This window comes from Papaver somniferum, chromosome 3, assembly GCF_003573695.1.
Source record: "Papaver somniferum cultivar HN1 chromosome 3, ASM357369v1, whole genome shotgun sequence".
NCBI lineage: Eukaryota > Viridiplantae > Streptophyta > Magnoliopsida > Ranunculales > Papaveraceae > Papaver > Papaver somniferum.
In genome coordinates, this window is record NC_039360.1 from 38,740,294 (window position 1) to 38,760,081 (window position 19,788).

General features: G+C 39.6%; 1 protein-coding gene across 1 annotated transcript; it reads right to left on the minus strand.

The window, feature by feature from the left end:
• Positions 1 to 16,499: 16,499 nt before the first annotated feature.
• Positions 16,500 to 18,740, minus strand: LOC113359320. Its single transcript, XM_026602976.1, has 2 exons — positions 17,209 to 18,740; positions 16,500 to 17,103 (listed from the first exon to the last, which is right to left on the minus strand). The coding sequence occupies exons 1-2, from the start codon at positions 18,738 to 18,740 to the stop codon at positions 16,500 to 16,502; spliced, it is 2,136 nt and encodes a 711-aa protein (XP_026458761.1).
• Positions 18,741 to 19,788: the final 1,048 nt, after the last annotated feature.

The window sequence follows — 19,788 nt, forward strand, 5'->3', positions numbered from 1 at the left end:
CACCACTCCACGGTATGCACCACCAGTACAATTTATGCAAGGCCACCAACACGGGAAGAACAAACTCTCTTTACCTCTCGAAAAAGGTTAGTCGGGCCTTCCTGGCCATCTTTTCACGACTTGTTTCGATTTTTGTCCTAGCCTGTCACCATCTTATGTTTACGTCGCAAAGATGCTCCCGTTCCGAGCTAAGCAGGGGACTAAATGTTGATGGTGGTTTTTAGCTTAGGGTTAAAATCGTAAAACCGCACATATGACATGACGTCACTATGACCATTAGCACATTTATTGAATCAATCAGCATGCCTACGTAAGAATTATCAGGGTACCTTTTTTTTTATGTGTCATGTTCCACGGCAGAACCCTTAACATTGACCGACATCATCTATGTCAAACCCTAATTCTCATGCTACCATGCCAAGGCATGCCAACCATGCCAGCGCACCACTTTGCCAATGGCAAACAATGCCAGCCACATCTCCGCGCAAGGCATGCCAACCATGCCAGCCGCACCACTGTGCCAATGGCAAACCATGCCAGCCACATCTCCGCGCCAAGGCATGCCAACCATGCCATCCACACCACTATGCCAATGGCAAACCATGCCAGCAACATCTTCGTGCCAAGGAATGCCAACCATGCCAGCCACATCTCCGCACCAAGGCATGCCAACCATGCCAGCCGCACCGCTGTGCCAATGGCAAATCATGCCAGCCATATCTTCGCGCCAAGGAATGCCAACCATGCCAGCCGCACCACTGTGCCAATGGCAAACCATGCCAGCCACATCTCCGCACCAAGGCATGGCAGCCGCACCACTGTGCCAATGCCACACCATGCTAGCCGCACCATGCGCCAATGGCATGCCAAACCCTTGGCCCCACCATGCCAAGCCAACCGCACCTTACCTTGGCCCCAACCATGCTAGCCGCATCATGCGCCAATGGCATGCCAAACCCTTGGCCCCACCATGCTAAGCCAGCCGCACCTTGACTTGGCCCCACCATGCCAAGCCGTCCGTGACAAACCCTTGGCCCCACTATGCCAAGCCATCTGTGTTATTTGCCTTGGCCCCACCATGGTGGCCTTCCCTATGCGGCTACCAAAACGAAGGCGTGCGACGATCAACGGCCACCCTTCCATCCTAGATGCAAATCCTAGTCGTCCAAGGTCGCCAAACAATGCATGGTAACCTTTGGCCCAAAACCATAGTTTTGTCCACGCCAAACCGCGCCAAGGCATGCCATACCACATGTGCCAATGGCATGCCAACCACCTTTCCGCGCCATATCATGCAGGCCTTCCCTACGCGGCTACCAAAACGAAGGCGTTCGACGATCAACGGCCACCCTTCCATCCTAGATGCAAATCCTAGTCGTCCAAGGTCGCCAAACCACGCATGGTAACCTTTGGCCCAAAACTCTAGTTTTTTCCACGCCAAACCGCGCCAAGGCATGCCATGCCACATGTGCCAATGGAATGCCAACCACCTTGCCGCACCATACCATGCCGGCCTTCCCTATGCGTCTACCAAAACAAAGGCGTGCGACGATGAACGGTCACCCTTCCATCCTAGATGCAAATCCTAGCCATACAAGGTCGCAAAACAATGCATGGTAACCTTTGACCCAAAACACTAGTTTTTGCCACGCCAAACCGCGCCAAGGCATGCCATGCCACATGTGCCAATAGCATGACAACCACCTTGCCGCGCCATACCATGCCGGCCTTCCCTACGCGGATACGAAAACTAAGGCGTGCGAAGATCAACGGCCATCCTTCCATCCTAGATGCAAATCCTAGCCGTCCAAGGTCGCCAAACCACGCATGGTAACCTTTGGCCTAAAACTCTAGTTTTGGCCACGCCAAACCGCGCCATGGCATGCCATGCCACATGTGTCAATGGCATGCCAACCACCTTGTCGTTCCATACCATTCCGGCCTTCCCTATGCGGCTACCAAAATGCAGGTGTGTGATGAGTGCCAAATAATGTATATATCTATATCTTTTTGTTGGCAATTAACTCATCTTTTGTGCATTAATTCTCCATTTTAACCCATATTCTGTATTTTCATTGTTTTCAAGAATAAATATTTTTCTTACTTAATTTTGCATTTTTAGGTAATAAATGAAGTTCGGATGAGTCGCGGAGCGAAAAGAGCAGAAAAGTAGTGAAAAGCCGGGAGGAATTACACAAGGAAGCCGCGAAGAATGTTGTGCGCAAGACCAAAAAGCTAGGAATGGGCTTAAGAAGGAAGAATTGTTCTTAAAGAAGAAATGGGCTCAGAATTATCCCAAGCCCAACTTATCTCCCAAACCAAAACCCAAATCCATAACCCACTTCTCATGTAGCCGTCAGATTGGATCCATATCATCATCCAACGGTCGCCTCCTCTTCGTGCATCAAAGTCTGAAATTCCTGACCAACACTACAGCACCTAACTCCATCTCACGCCGTTAGTTTCGTTGTATCTCTTCATCCGACGGTCTCTGAAGGATATGTTCCATCTTATCGTTGGATGCATTTCAGATGTATCGATCAAACGCCTATTACTCGCCTAACATCGAAATCTGATGAGCCCGCCTCACACTCGAACAACCTAACCCTATACCCATCAAACCAAACATACCTTACCCAATTTCTCTTCGATCTTCTCTTCCCCCCCTCTCTGCAACAGAACCACCTCTCCCTGCCACCCTCTGCCCAGCCACCTTCCATACCTGCCACAGCCACCAAACGTCGCCATATCTACCACCATCACCTACCCTCCCTTTTTCCCCCTCTCTCTAGCCCCTTATTTCACTGATTTCTCACCATTCCTTTCTCTGAAACCCTAGGTGAGAAATCAGTAAAATAAGTGAGTCTATAGACGAATTCGAAGCGTGCAGGAAGGCTAGAAGGAGATGTAGCAACGTGGGTCGAAGTCAGAAACAACTTTCATCATGATTGGTGAGATGAATTTAAAACCCTAGTTTTACTGTTTTTTGGGGAAATTTAGGGATTTGGTTTGTAAACCCTAATTGGGTGTCCTGGGTATAAATAGGGGATATGTATTATGTGTAGAAGGTGTTCTTGGACTAGCCAAGTAACCAATTAGGTTTAATTTCATTTTCTCAACTGTTCAATTGAGGGTTAACTTTAATTTCAATTTCAATTTTATTTAATTTTCAATTTCTGTTTTATTTCATGTTTAATTCCATGTTCATTTAATTTATGTTCTTATGATTTCTGGCTGTTTCTAATTTCAATTTAGTTTTGTGTTTAATGTTAGTTCACTTTTAGTGTCAATTGTTTAGGTTTAGTTTTGTGTTTAATCATGTTTTGTTCACTGTTAGTGGTAGAAGTTTAGCTTTGAAGCATTGGATTGATTGAGCAGTGGGGAGAAACTAGTGCTCACTAGTGACTGTGAGCAAACTAGTTCTCTTCCCACTCTAGTTGTATGCCTAGGCTCTCTTGTTTTGTCAACTGTTAGCTTCTCAAATGTTAGGATTAGTTTACTGTTTTGTGTGAATGTTAGGCTAAAGCCTTTGGAGCATTGAGTTGATTGAGCAGTGGGGAGAAACTAGTGCTCACTAGTGACTGTGAGCAAGCTGGTTCTCTTCCCACTCTAGATGAATGCCTTGGATTTGCTTTGTTACTTCTTCTCCTCCCTGCCCTTGGCTAACAGCCTTGGTTTATTTGGTTTTGTTTCCTGTTACCTCCACTGTTACCATTTGTTTCATTGCTGCTCCCTTGCCTTAGGCTAACTGCCTTTGTGCCTCATTTCCACTGATTTTTGCTTCTTTCCCATGATCATTGTTAGTTTGTTTCACTGCCATTGTTAATCCTTTAGTTATTGTTCCCTATTCTTCCCTGTTCCTCATCTCTGTCTGTGTTCTCTTTTATTCTCTTTCTTTTGCTATCTTTTGCTCTTCTAGTTTCTCTGTTTTGCTCCCCATTAGTCCATTGAAGCTCACTGTGGCCTAAGTGCACTGCTGAAGCCACTGCTGCTCTCCCTTTCCCTGCTGAGCATCTGCTGCTGTGCACTGCTTCTGCTCCTGCTGTGCCAGCCACCACTGCTGCTACAACTGAGCTTGGCTCACAGCACAAGCCCACTGTAACAGTTCACTGTTACCAAGCCCAGTTCACAAGTGAACTGTTAAGCCCAGTCCACAGTTCTCTCCAAAGGCCTAGCTAAAAAGCCTAGCTCCAGCTAAGGCCCAAATCATTCAAAGGCCCAAGGCCTAAAGCACTTCATCATTACAACAAACCCATTAAGCCCAATTTACTCAAAGGGTATTCAAAGCCCAACAGTTCCAAAGGGTATTCATAACCCATTGGTACCACAACCCTTTGATACCTAAAGCCCAATAGCCAACTAGAACCCAAAATAGCTAAACACTACAAAACACCCCCAGTCTCTGTGGATCGACCCGTACTTGCACGAGCTACAACTGACGACCGTGCACTTGCGGTATTACTGTAGGCCCGTTTCATTTCACTCAATTTTATACACATCTCCGGGCACACCAAGTTTTTGGCGCCGCTGCCGGGGAATGGTGCTTTGTTTCTCTAGTAGTTTTATTAGCTATTTTTGCATTTCACTGCATAGCGTTTGCATCTGCATCTGCTTCACTTCATTTGATGTTGGACCTGCTGTTCTGAACCAGTTTTTCCTCTGCTGGGACGCCACCAAGGAAAAGAACCAAAGCCCAACTGGGTTTTTGCAACAATATCAGAGCAGCTGGGCTGTGCTTAAAAGGTAACCCATTTAAGAGAACCCGAATTGTGGGCTTCCAATTTTTAATTGTGGGCTTGTAATATTAAAGCCAATTTTTGGGCTTCTCTTATTTTCTGTTGGGTTTGTAATAATTTTTGTGGGCTTGTTTGTTTAATTTGTGGGCTTGTATTTAATTTTTTTGTGGGCTTGTTTAAATTGGACTTGTATCTTGTATTCTGGGTTTAAACCCAGCTGAGCTTGTGACCGATCACGCTAGGTTAACTCGTTAGTGGGCCGAGTACCCAAATTCTAGGCCGAGATTTTGGACTCAGTTCCACCAAAAGTTTTCAACCTAGCTGGGCCAAAGCAAACACAAAACCAACAGTGGGCGTGCTCCCATTTCAAAAACCAAATTTTATTTTCTTCATTTTATTGTTCTTAAAAAAAAAAAAAACCAAAAAAAAACCAAAAAAAAACCAAAATTTTCTCTTGCTCCCAATTTCAAAAACCAAAAATTTCTCCCATAAAAACCAAAGTTTTCCAAATGTTTCCCTAAAAACCAAAATTTTTCTTTTTCCCATCAAAACCAAATGTCTCCCGACAAAACCAAATTTTTCCCAAAAAGTCCAATCCCATTAAAAACCAAATTTTCTTGTAGATAATGTGTTAGTTAAAATTCCTTTTGTATATATTTTGTGCTCATCCATTGTGACTCTGAATATGTTGGAGTTTTGCCTTGGATAACGGAGTTTTAATTCTGCTTTCGCCGAAATCGGGTATTCTCTCTCCTTTTACTCTACTCAGCATGTCCCTTTCCATATGTTGCATTTTAATTCTTTCCATATTTTTAAACATTAAGGACAATGTTTAGTTTAGGTTTGGGGGTATAGAGTAGATACCATGATAATATGCCATAATTGAAAACAAGAACTCCCTCTTTTTGAAAAAATTTGAAAAATTCCAAAAAAATTAGAAAAATGATAAAAACATAAAAATGGAGCTCATTTACCTTGAAATGTTGACTCTTGTGCAAATATGTAATTATTAGGAGTCTTAGTCTAGATATTTAGGCACCCTGATTCTAGCACAATTCACATAGTGATAAGAAATTTGCACGCGCACGATCTACCAATACATGTATGGCCTCGATCTTCAAGGTGTTTGATAGGAAGTTACGATTGCCAATCACTTTAGAATACTGAACGAAACTTGACTAGCTTGTTCTTTGGTTGGTTGGGATAGAAGGTGGAGGTTACATTAAGAAAGACAACCATCGAATTTAACTGGGTGCATCAAAAAGGGCTACCTCTTGCAAAGTGTCATGTAATCTTTTTTTCCTTTTGTATATATATCAAAAGTGTTTCCTTTCAAAATATAAAAAAAAAAAAAAAAAAAAAAAACGATGTATATATTCAGAAAAAAAAAAAATATATCAGAAAAATTCAAAAAAAAAATAAAAAAAAATCAAGTATTTATCAATTCCATCCTCTCTTGTTCCAAAAATAAAAGAGAGTAGTCAATGTAAATAAGAGTCATATAAATAGTCATTTTGTTGCTTCATTGTATTAAGCAAGGAGGGTGTATGCCATTGATGTACAACGCGAGTAATTGTGAAATACCTCCAACTCATTCACAATTCTCGTAAAGTCCGGACAGCTAGCTAGATTTCGACCTTGGTTCTTAGCCTGAGAAACTATCTCTTGGTGATTAGTAGTCATAACTTCAGATCTTTCTTTACACATGTGTAGATACACTTTACACTCTTATCACATGTCTTTTTTTGTTATCAGTGCTAGGATTGTGCCTTTGATAGCTAGATTGACATCTCCATTTTGCTGTGAGCTTAAACTGTTTTGCACATGTCACATTTGATGGAATCTGAGCTTATATTTTGACCTAGAACTTTGTAGGTACGTTCTAAGCAAACCTTCACGAGACTTCAACTCGTCGACTAGGGACACTTAGTGGTTTAAAAGGCTTAGTGCATACGCTAAATGCATTCGAGAGACCAGCGACAGTGGTATAGGTAGGATTTCCTTAGTTTTGTTTTACTTGAGGACAAGTAAAATTCAGGTTTGGGGGTATTTGATGAGTGCCAAATAATGTATATATCTATATCTTTTTGTTGGCAATTAACTCATCTTTTGTGCATTAATTCTCCATTTTAACCCATATTCTGTATTTTCATTGTTTTCAAGAATAAATATTTTTCTTACTTAATTTTGCATTTTTAGGTAATAAATGAAGTTCGGATGAGTCGCGGAGCGAAAAGAGCAGAAAAGTAGTGAAAAGCCGGGAGGAATTACACAAGGAAGCCGCGAAGAATGTTGTGCGCAAGACCAAAAAGCTAGGAATGGGCTTAAGAAGGAAGAATTGTTCTTAAAGAAGAAATGGGCTCAGAATTATCCCAAGCCCAACTTATCTCCCAAACCAAAACCCAAATCCATAACCCACTTCTCATGTAGCCGTCAGATTGGATCCATATCATCATCCAACGGTCGCCTCCTCTTCGTGCATCAAAGTCTGAAATTCCTGACCAACACTACAGCACCTAACTCCATCTCACGCCATTAGTTTCGTTGTATCTCTTCATCCGACGGTCTCTGAAGGATATGTTCCATCTTATCGTTGGATGCATTTCAGATGTATCGATCAAACGCCTATTACTCGCCTAACATCGAAATCTGATGAGCCCGCCTCACACTCGAACAACCTAACCCTATACCCATCAAACCAAACAGACCTTACCCAATTTCTCTTCGATCTTCTCTTCCCCCCCTCTCTGCAACAGAACCACCTCTCCCTGCCACCCTCTGCCCAGCCACCTTCCATACCTGCCACAGCCACCAAACGTCGCCATATCTACCACCATCACCTACCCTCCCTTTTTCCCCCTCTCTCTAGCCCCTTATTTCACTGATTTCTCACCATTCCTTTCTCTGAAACCCTAGGTGAGAAATCAGTAAAATAAGTGAGTCTATAGACGAATTCGAAGCGTGCAGGAAGGCTAGAAGGAGATGTAGCAACGTGGGTCGAAGTCAGAAACAACTTTCATCATGATTGGTGAGATGAATTTAAAACCCTAGTTTTACTGTTTTTGGGGGAATTTAGGGATTTGGTTTGTAAACCCTAATTGGGTGTCCTGGGTATAAATAGGGGATATGTATTATGTGTAGAAGGTGTTCTTGGACTAGCCAAGTAACCAATTAGGTTTAATTTCATTTTCTCAACTGTTCAATTTAGGGTTAACTTTAATTTCAATTTCAATTTTATTTAATTTTCAATTTCTGTTTTATTTCATGTTTAATTCCATGTTCATTTAATTTATGTTCTTATGATTTCTGGCTGTTTCTAATTTCAATTTAGTTTTGTGTTTAATGTTAGTTCACTTTTAGTGTCAATTGTTTAGGTTTAGTTTTGTGTTTAATCATGTTTTGTTCACTGTTAGTGGTAGAAGTTTAGCTTTGAAGCATTGGATTGATTGAGCAGTGGGGAGAAACTAGTGCTCACTAGTGACTGTGAGCAAACTAGTTCTCTTCCCACTCTAGTTGTATGCCTAGGCTCTCTTGTTTTGTCAACTGTTAGCTTCTCAAATGTTAGGATTAGTTTACTGTTTTGTGTGAATGTTAGGCTAAAGCCTTTGGAGCATTGAGTTGATTGAGCAGTGGGGAGAAACTAGTGCTCACTATTGACTGTGAGCAAGCTGGTTCTCTTCCCACTCTAGATGAATGCCTTGGATTTGCTTTGTTACTTCTTCTCCTCCCTGCCCTTGGCTAACAGCCTTGGTTTATTTGGTTTTGTTTCCTGTTACCTCCACTGTTACCATTTGTTTCATTGCTGCTCCCTTGCCTTAGGCTAACTGCCTTTGTGCCTCATTGCCACTGATTTTTGCTTCTTTCCCATGATCATTGTTAGTTTGTTTCACTGCCATTGTTAATCCTTTAGTTATTGTTCCCTATTCTTCCCTGTTCCTCATCTCTGTCTGTGTTCTCTTTTATTCTCTTTCTTTTGCTATCTTTTGCTCTTCTAGTTTCTCTGTTTTGCTCCCCATTAGTCCATTGAAGCTCACTGTGGCCTAAGTGCACTGCTGAAGCCACTGCTGCTCTCCCTTTCCCTGCTGAGCATCTGCTGCTGTGCACTGCTTCTGCTCTTGCTGTGCCAGCCACCACTGCTGCTGCAACTGAGCTTGGCTCACAGCACAAGCCCACTGTAACAGTTCACTGTTACCAAGCCCAGTTCACAAGTGAACTGTTAAGCCCAGTCCACAGTTCTCTCCAAAGGCCTAGCTAAAAAGCCTAGCTCCAGCTAAGGCCCAAATCATTCAAAGGCCCAAGGCCTAAAGCACTTCATCATTACAACAAACCCATTAAGCCCAATTTACTCAAAGGGTATTCAAAGCCCAACAGTTCCAAAGGGTATTCATAACCCATTGGTACCACAACCCTTTGATACCTAAAGCCCAATAGCCAACTAGAACCCAAAATAGCTAAACACTACAAAACACCCCCAGTCTCTGTGGATCGACCCGTACTTGCACGAGCTACAACTGACGACCGTGCACTTGCGGTATTACTATAGGCCCGTTTCATTTCACTCAATTTTATACACATCTCCGCGCACACCAGTGTGCGACGATCAACGACCACCCTTCCATCCTAAATGCAAATCCTAGTCGTCCAAGGTTTCCAAACAACGCATGGTAACCTTTGGCCAAAAACCTGAGTTTTGGCCACGCCACACCGGCCTTCCCTATGAGGCTACCAAAATGAAGGCCTGCAACAATCAACGGCCAATTTTTCATCTAAGGTGCAGATCTTAGCCGTCCAAGGTTACCAGATAACGCATGGCAACTTTTGGCCCTAGTTTGGTCGCGCCTAAACAAAGCCACAACCCTAACTTTTGGCGGCGCCTAAACTAGGCCATATTAAAGCCATATTGATCATGCTTTCATGCCACTGGCTACCAAACGAAGGGTTGCAATAATCAACGGCTACATTTCCTCTTAAGATGCGAAATCTCGACCGTTGAAGGTCACCACCGAGCCGACAAGTCTCCCAAGCTCAACTTGCCAGAAAACAACAACGTGCTACATGTTTTCCACGAAAACACTCGAGACATCAACGCAGGTCAAAAACTGGGGGACGCACATTGGGTATTGGTTTGGCGGTTTACAACGTGCGGCGTACACTACGCCCGTTATAAGAAAGTGTCATAAGGATGAGGCGGTTAGTAAATACAGGGAGTAATGGTGAAACGCTTTCTTTTATGGAACATCAATTCCAGGCGTTATCGGCTACCACCTCCTCCCATTTACTCACCTGTTTCTATTTCTTAATGAGACCAGAATACGTTTCACTTCGACTAGTATAAATAGGCATTACCTATTTCTACCGAAAACGAGTTTTGGTCAGGAACATACAACACTCGGAAATCACCTGTTAGCTTTCCCATCTGTTAGCTTACACTTTCTGATACAAGTCAAAACAACTACTCTTCCAGAATCAACTATTCTGGTCTCAACACTCTCTTCGCTTCCCTCCCCAAAACCAACCCTTCTCCTCTACTTTGTGACCGAAGCAAGTCTGGAACGGCCATTTCTTGCTTTAGGACGGACTTGTACAGATTGATCTCTCGAACCTAAAGTACTCCCTTGCAGTACATTGTTTAGGGTTTAGACTTGTTTCTCACCCACATCACACGAAATTATCGACACCAGCAGAAACTGTTTTCACCCTCAAACACATCCCCAAACTCCTTGTCGTCAACAAACATTGGAACATAAGGTTCATGAAGAAAGGAGTTAATTCCAACAAACCTTCTTGACTAATGCCGAACCAGGGCCTTCTTAATTTCAAGATATCTTAGAAAAATAGCCTTTATTTGCTACATATCCATCCTTATTTCTTTTAACACTTCAAGAACACCAGTAAACTTCTGAAGATTTGAGGGGTTAGCCCTTGGTTTCTTCATATTCTTCTTTTTTCTCTTCAAGGTTGTAGAGGAATGAGATATATCTTTTTCCTTCATGATTGATGGCTTAACAATCATATTAACATATTTTCCATCAGAAGATATGATGCTTGGAGTCTCAATTCAAATATGGAATTGTGAGAGGAATACACAAAACTAGCTCCACAAGTAATCTTTTGATAAAAAAAGAGTTTTTCAGGGAAGGAAAAAGGAATGTAGGGTTACATAACCTATATACATAGTAATATGATTCATGTACACGCAATTCTCAACCCTAAAAAGGGTATAATTATCAATTTTAACCCTCTTTTAATAATAAAAACAGGGTAAACCTTTTCAATATCAATTGAGGATATGAAAAGATCAACAGAATTTCAAAAAACAAAAAGAAAAATAAACAAAAAAATTGTTTTCCTAAAACCCGATTGTGCATAACTCTTGTATCTTTGAATTCGGGCACATGAGACAAGACACACCTTCAACACAATTAAGATGTATTGGGGTGAAAAATAATCTGTCCACCATATGATCCTTGTACGGAGTTCTTAGTACTCTTTTCATGGACTGTTTAGACCTGGTTCTTTTCTGTAGAGGTCTACTTTTTTCTCTAGAAATTAAAATTAATATTTTCGCCAAAGAGTGCCACACTTGATTTTTCATCTTCATTTGAATCATAGTGATCAGACATTTCATCAAGAGTTGCAGCAAGACCTTCGTTACCAATGTATTTTCTACGATTTGGACACTCATTAGCAAAATGACCAAAACCTTTACACTTGAAGCATTGTGGCATGTCCTCATCATCAGTGTTGACAGTGTCCCTGTTTTAAGGAGGGGCACAATCATGAGGTTTAACTGATGACCTGAGTTTATCTCTGATGAACCGTTTACTTCTCTTCAAAAGAAGATCTCTAAACTGTCTTGTGATCAGTGAGACTGAGTTTTCAAGATCTTCATATGATGAATAGTCTCAATAGAATCAACTACAGAGTTGCCAACACTATTACTCTTATCAAGTAATTTAGTTTTCTTTTGTGCTTTGAAATCAATATCCTTTTCAGATTTGGATGTATGCTCATGATCAAAGATATTTAACTTCCCAACAAGAGTATTTCTGGAAAGTGTTTCAAGGTTATTTCCCTCAACGATGGAATGTTTCTTAGAATCATATCTAGCAGGAAACGATCTGAGAATTTTCATCACAATTTTCTTTTCATGAATAGTCTTACCTAATGCAAAAGAAGCATTAACAATTTCAGACACTTTGTGATTAAACTCATCAAATTAATCTTCGTCATCCATACGAAGGTTTTCTTAATCAGAATTTTGGTTTTGAAGCCTAGATTCCTTTTCAGATGTATTCTCTTCAAATACGGTTTCAAAGATATACCAAGCATCTTTCGACTTATTGCATGTGGTCACGTGGTGCTGAAGATCTGAGGTAATGGCATGGATGATCGCATTAAAACCGTCATAATTTTACTTTACAGCGAGAATGTCGTCAGGTTCATACGCACCAATATCCTTTGGAGCAGTTACACTGTTTATTGTAACCATTGGAGGATTATAGCCATTAACAACATGAACCCATGATTGAAAATCACGTTCTTGGATAAAGGCACGCATGCCAATTTTCCACCATAAGTAATTTGAGCCATCGAAGAGTGGAGGTACGTTTATTGAGAAAGCACTTCTGTCCATAGAGTCAGATTTTTAGAAATACATACTTACGAGGTCTTAGCGTGTTTGTCTAGTCTGATACCAATTGAAAAAGCGGGGGTAAAAAACCACACCCAATATTTCGTTTGGCAATTTTTATGGACTAACTCCAATATAATTCCAAGAGAATCAACTAGACGGTCATACTTAATGAAGGAAAGATATCCAAGAGTTATCTCTTTCTTAAATCAATTAGGAAATCAATATGAATGAATCCGTGAACTGATTGGTATGAGAATAACTTGAACGCTACCAAAGACCAATGTTCAAGTGTCAATCAATTTATATCAACAACCAAAGGTTAGATTTACCAATTTATTGAACTACGCACAACCTGTGATATTTCAATTATATAAACAAATATTATGTAGAAAATAAATAACACAGACACCAGAAGTTTTGTTAACGAGGAAACGGAAAATACAGAAAAACCTCAGGACCTAGTCCAGATTTGAACACCACACTGTATTAAGACACTATAGACACTAGTTTACTACAAGTTAACTTCGAACTGGAATGTAGTTGAGCCTTAACCAAGTCTCACACTAATTAAGATACAGTCGCGTTCCTTAAGCCTCTGAATCCCAGCAGGACTCTACGCATTTGATTCCCTTAACTGATCTCACCCACAAATAAGAGTTGCTACGAACCAAAGTCGGAGACTTTATAAACAAATCTGTCTCCCACAGAAAACTCTATTCTGATAGATAAATCTGTCTCCTACAGAAATACCTATGAAGTTTTTGTTCCGTCTTTTGATAAATCAAGGTGAACAGGAACCAATTGATAATCCGGTCTTATATTCCCTAAGAACATCCTAGAAATATCAATAACCTCCCAATAACTTAACTATATGGTAGTAGAAGAAGTTATTGTGGAATCACAAAGAATGAGACGAAGAGCTTTGTAATTACTTTTTATATCTTACCTATCGGAGATAAATCTCGAGCAAATCTTAGAGAAGATAATACTCAATATAATAGAACAAGTAAGATCAGAACACGCAACTACAAAGATAATATTTGGGTCTGGCTTCACGAATCCCAAATGAAGTCTTCAAGTCGTTAACCTATAATGGTTTTGGAAAAAACGTAGGTTAAAGGAGAATCAACTCTAATTGCAACTAGGACACGTGAAAATGCCGGAATTAGGTTTTTCAGTTGCTAGAGTTCTCCCTTATATAGTCTTTCAAATTAGGGTTTTCTTACAATCAAAGATAGGTTTGCTTAGAAACAAAGCATCCAATTATCACCGTTAGATTAAAACCTGATTTAATATTCAAGCTAAGTTTGCTTAAAACCAAAGCAATATTTTTCCATCGTTAGATGGTCTTATCTTGTTACACACAAATGAAATATACCTTCATTTAGATATGGGTAACCGTACCTGAACTTGTATATTGAGTTGGCTCAACAATAGTTAACCGAAGTTAACCATATGAACACTTTTGTATTAAACAAATTCATCTAACACTTCTAGATCAAATATGATGATCAATCGAACATGAAAGATAATCAAATGAATCTAATTGTGTTACTCATCGAGTTGTTCAATTGTATACATCTCATAGAAGTATATAAGAAACAATTGAAGCAAAATCGAATTGATTCCTAAGAATCAATTCATTAATATTAAGCTAAGGTTTGCAAAGATTGCATCCTTCATTCATAAATGTATTTGTTCATGAGTATGAAAATATACTTAACCAATTTTAGAACTTAACCAACTAAGTTTGCAAACGGGTACGCAAACTATAGTTCCGTACTTTGGGCTTGTCCAACAGTTTGCAAACGGGTACGCATACTGTTGTCCCAGACTGTAACTCAGGTAGAACCGTTAGCACACTGGTATGCAAACTTGGTTCCCAGACTTTAATAGTTAAAACTGTTCGCATACTGGTATGCAAACAAGGTTTTCATACCTAAATCATACCACAAAAGTTTGTACACTGGTATGTATACTGTGTTATATCCAGGCAATGGTTAGTTGTTCTAAACTCCCATTTGAATCATTAAAACATCCTTAGAAGACTACAATGGTTGTCTCACACATACCATTAGCTTATAAGCAATTTTCAAGTGATCGAATGATCAATACAAAAAAATTCGAGTCGACATTAAATGTCTGTCTCACACAAATCGCGTAAGATGTTTCAAGGCAATTTTCACATGATTATGTTTTGACTTATTATTTAGTTTCCAACAAATAAATTGTTCCCAATTAAACTCGTCAAGAATAATGATGAACGTAGCTAAAGCAAAAATCTTCCAACATATATTTCGAGAAATATATAAGCGAGATAAACTCAGCTCGAAATATCAAATGTGATATAGCTATACGACTTAGTCTCATTAGGAGATAGAATATAATATACTTCTAAGTGATAGATAAGTTTTAGTCTCCACATACCTTTTGTTGATGAAGTTCCTCCAAGCTCTCCTCAGTAGATCTTCGTCTTCAATCGATGAACGCCGTGAAGTCTAAATCTCAACTACACATTTTATCATAATCCGAGACATAGCTATATGTAGACTAGAAATTAAGACTTATAGTTTTGATCACCTAAACTTTGACAAACAAGCTTGAGATAGCAACGCTTGTGAGTTCGACCGAACAATGATCTAAATCCTTATCCCCAATTGTCGCTTCAAAATGACATATACTTAAATGAGATGAGACTAGATTTAGTTCTACATTATTGTGCCAAACAACTGCTAACCTCTTAGCTATACCCACAGACGATAGGTTTTTTTTTTGTCTTTCACTGGACTAGCTAGCATATGGGAACCTGGAATGAGGGGATTATGTATCCTTCATTGGGTAGATTCCGTCAAAAGAAAATCCTTGAAACTGTCCACGAGATCCGGTGATTCAAAAACCAATCGTGGAAATGAAATTTTTTAAAAAACATGTCTATTTTGGAGAAATGGGCCTTAGGTTAGGATAGAAACACGATATCTGGATTATAATACTGGCAAATATAATTTAGATGGTCGTTGGTAATTGGAGCTCCAATGCCCTGGGCATTCCAGGACTGTAGTTTCATGGTTAGAATAAGGGCCCAATAGGATACCAAGAAATCTAGGATTACTAAAAATAAAAGAACTTGGCAATAAAGAGTGTGAAGAGTAAGCAGAAAGGTTAGCCACAGAAAAGAAAGTAGGCCACAAATAGGGAGAATAAGCAGAAGGTAGCCAGAAAATACAGAATGAGATAGAAAAAGGTAGCAAACTAAAAACAGAAAGCACCAAAAGATAAGTACACCGATCGCCAATTACCAGCACGAACTGGACACCAAGATTTAAATGATCAGAAATTAGTAAAATACTGAGAGAAAACTATCAGAACTTGATATAACTATATTATTGATACTACAACACTGATAGAGAAAATTGAAAGGAAAATAAATAGTTAAAATGATAAGGAAGGATTCGAGCTGGGAAGCACCGACACACGACACGGACACGACACGACACGGACACGAGGACCGGCAATTTCTCAAAATACTAGGACACGGACACGTATATATATAAATATTTTCATTAAATTATATATGTTTGTCCCCATTCCTAACATAAAAGATTAAGCATTTACCTGTCTAAATGTTCCAGCCTTCCAGGAGAACATAGATATCCATTATCAACAAAACGTTATATAGACATTTACTAGTCTATATATACATATCAACAAAAAATTAGAAGGCTTTGCAAAAGGGAGTAAAGTCCTTTCCGCGACATTTACTAGTCTATATATATACATATCAACAAAAAATTAGAAGGCTTCGCAAAGGGGAGTGAAGTCCTTCCCGCAACAGCGCAACTTCATGAACCAAATACTAGCCCAAAAAACAAGGATCCTCCAAGTATGATGTGAATGCCGCTACATCCAGGATCCAGCTGTAGAAATTTAAAACAAAGAATTGGCATAAATGAAAGTTGCCAGAGTTTGTAAGAGTGCAGGGCTACTTGTAGAAGGTCAGTTTAAACACAAATTTCAGGGGGAATTCACATCATAAAACAAAGAATTGGCATGATAGTAACTAAAATTTTAGAATAAAACAGATCAAGGAGATGGACAGTTACCTGGTCACCAAAAAATAACGTCAACAGTCAAACCAGGGGGTATAGATCCTCCACATTAGCTTCATTATCATCCAATATCATGCGTTCCATCTCTGGCTCATTAAGAGAAAGATCAGCAACTTCAAGTACACCAACAGTACCCTCCATAGTATCAAAAGAATCACCTCCAATGTCCCACATTCTTGTATCCCCTAGCAAGTATTCTGGGCTTCGTCTTGATAAGAGACGAAGATTAGTATGAACAAATACCAAATCTTCACCTCTTTGTGGAGTAATTTTATTTCTCTTCACAGAATTTATGAAACTATACGTACTCCAGTTTCTCTCACTACAAGAAGATGAACAAGGTTGGCCAAGCAACATGAGTGCTTTTTGCTGAAGTAAAGGAGCATACACCCCATAAGTAACCCACCACACATAAGGATTCATACTCCATCTATCATTTATGGTATTTGCATTTGCAAATTCTTCACGGCAAGATGAAAACTTAGCATACTCAATGTTAACTTCTCTTAACTCATCCGCATCGTAATACCTCTCGAAACACTTCAATCTTTGACCTGCAATCAAAAGATCTCTATGTGGTGGAACACGCCCTGGACGTTCATCAAGCCACTGACGACTATAATACCTATGTTGTTTCAATTATGATTTTAGTATAAATTTTTTTAACATTTAACTCAACTGACCAGAAAATATAAATAAGCGATTGCATATTTTACACTGTCATACATACCTTGGGTTCAATGAATGTGCCAAAGAGTGAAGCGGTGTGCTACTTTTACTCCAACGATCTGTTAAAATCCGTCCACCACCATATGAAATGGTGAAATCATATTCTTGTAAGCCCTCGTGGCGATGTATAATGCTCTTTACCTCATCTATCATTCGATCCCACCTTTCATAAACCAAGTGAAGACAAGGCTCGTCTGTGTCGCATAATCTAAGCATTTCTATGATAGGTTTTGTAAAATCAATAACATACTGCAAAGTGTTCCACCAATCATCATCCAACAACTTCTCTTTTATAAACAATGCTTGATTAGGATCATCATCTTTATATGATGACCATTGATTGCAAATTACCAAGTTACGGAGTCCTTGCTTCACATCTTTAAATCTTTGAAGCATTATAATACTAGAGGCAAAACGTGTCTCTGCAAGTGTGAATAATTTTAACTCCACATGTTCATTAAACATGGCTAATCTCATGGAATGTTTAGTGATGAAGTTTCTGATCAGTACCACCTCAGCAATAATTTCACTAATCCAAGCACACCCTTCATATACTAAAACATTAGTTCGAATATCTCTCGGATGACATATATTCTTTAAAGCAAGGTTTAGTGTGTGGACTACACATGGAGTCCAAAAAATGTGTTTAAACTGACCTTCTACAAGTAGCCCTGCACTCTTACAAACTGGTGCATTGTCCGTGATTACTTGCACAACATTCTGATGCCCAACTTCCGTAATTGTCTCAATGATCAACTTAGAAATGTACTCTTTGTCCTTCACTGACCCTTGAGTGTTGACTGCTTTAATAAACATTGCACCAGCCTCTGAAACAGCCATAAAGTTCATGAGGGGTCTTCGTTGTTCGTCGGTCCATCCATCAGTCACAATACTCACACCTTTTTCTTTCCAAGTGCTCTTAATTGGTTCTAGCTCTTTCTCAACATGTTCTCTTTCCTTCCGTAAAAGAGTTGTTCTTAGTTTATTATAACCCGGCGGAATATAACCTTGAATGCTTTTACTATCTGATGTAGCCAAATTAAATGCAACTTTATAATATGGACACCTAGCAAGATGGAACGGCAAGCCAGCTGCATAAAACAACCGTGCAATTATGCTATCCATTTCTTCACGTCTGGCAGCATTATACAATTTCTCTATTGGGCTCTCAACCCCTCTTTTCTTCTTCCTAGGATCTTCAACAAGTGATGAAGAATTTGACGCAAAAGAAGAACCACTACCTGATCCACATGTTGGCAGAGGCACACTTTTAAACTTAGATGCTTTTGCTCTGGCCTCAGCTTCATCACTCAATTGTTTCATTTCCTGAAGTTTATGTTCTCTGACCTTTGGACATATTCTAATTCCAGAGCCTGGAATCTTTAACAAATGTGCTTTCACTCTTGAATATGAACCCGAATATGGAACTTGACAGTGGTTACATACAAAATTCCAATTACCACCACCTTTAACTTTATCCTTCTTAGTCACATATCTCCATAGCGGAGTAGTGCTTAAAACCTCTTCGTTCATATCTGGCTATCTGCATCAAAATTAAAGAGATGATAGCCATCAAAATACAAGCATAAAATCATTACAAGCAGAAAATTAAAAGATAAATTATAAGTATTATATATAAAGCTCAAATTCAATGAACGACCAAAAATTCCCCCAAAGGCCCCAAAAAAAACCCTAAAACCTACACAGTAGACAATACACATGATCCCCACCACTAAAATCAAAACAAAACCCAAATTCACCAAATACAGCAACAACCCAAATTCACAATAGATTGAAAATAGAACAAAAAATCAATAACTCAACAAAATCATGCAAATCAGAAGGAAGAAGGGAGAGTAAAAGAAAGAGAACATACCTTCAAATTCAATGTAAACAACTAAGAGATAAAGCCATAACAACTAGCAAATGATTGTAAAAAACTAAATAAGTTGATTTTCGGATGATCAACTTAGATCTGAGAAGAGAAGAGTAAAGGTGAGGGAGACTGTGGGAAGGGGTATTCTTCTGAGTTCTGAGAGTAGAAGATAGACGAGAGAGAGAGATATGAGTTTTGATAAAAAAAAATTTTTTTTTTGGAATTTAAGATAGAGGGTAACATATGCGTCCGACGTGCGTCCGAGTGTGTCCGATGTGTGTCCAATGTGCGTCCAACGTGCGTCAAGTGAGGACACGGATTTTGATGCGTCCGACACGCGTCGTGTGGGCGTCGTGGCCGCGTCATGTGTCCATAGTGCGTCCGACACGGACACGGAAACGAATCTGATGTGTCCGTGCTTCACAGGATTCGAGTTATGTAATTGAAGCAGACGGATAAGATGAGAGGCTAACCAGTCCTGCACAACTAAACATAAGGAGCTACTAAAACCAATCAGTTAACCGAGTACGACGAAGAGTAAAACATATGGATATATGAGACCGTTACCATTAGGAACTGAGGGAAAAAATAACATAAATTTATTTAAAAACTAGATTATTCCTTATGCTTAACCTCAAACGTATGTAGCCATTATCAACTTTGTTCTCGCATTATGGTATGAAGTGCTGACATTTTTTGTTTAAT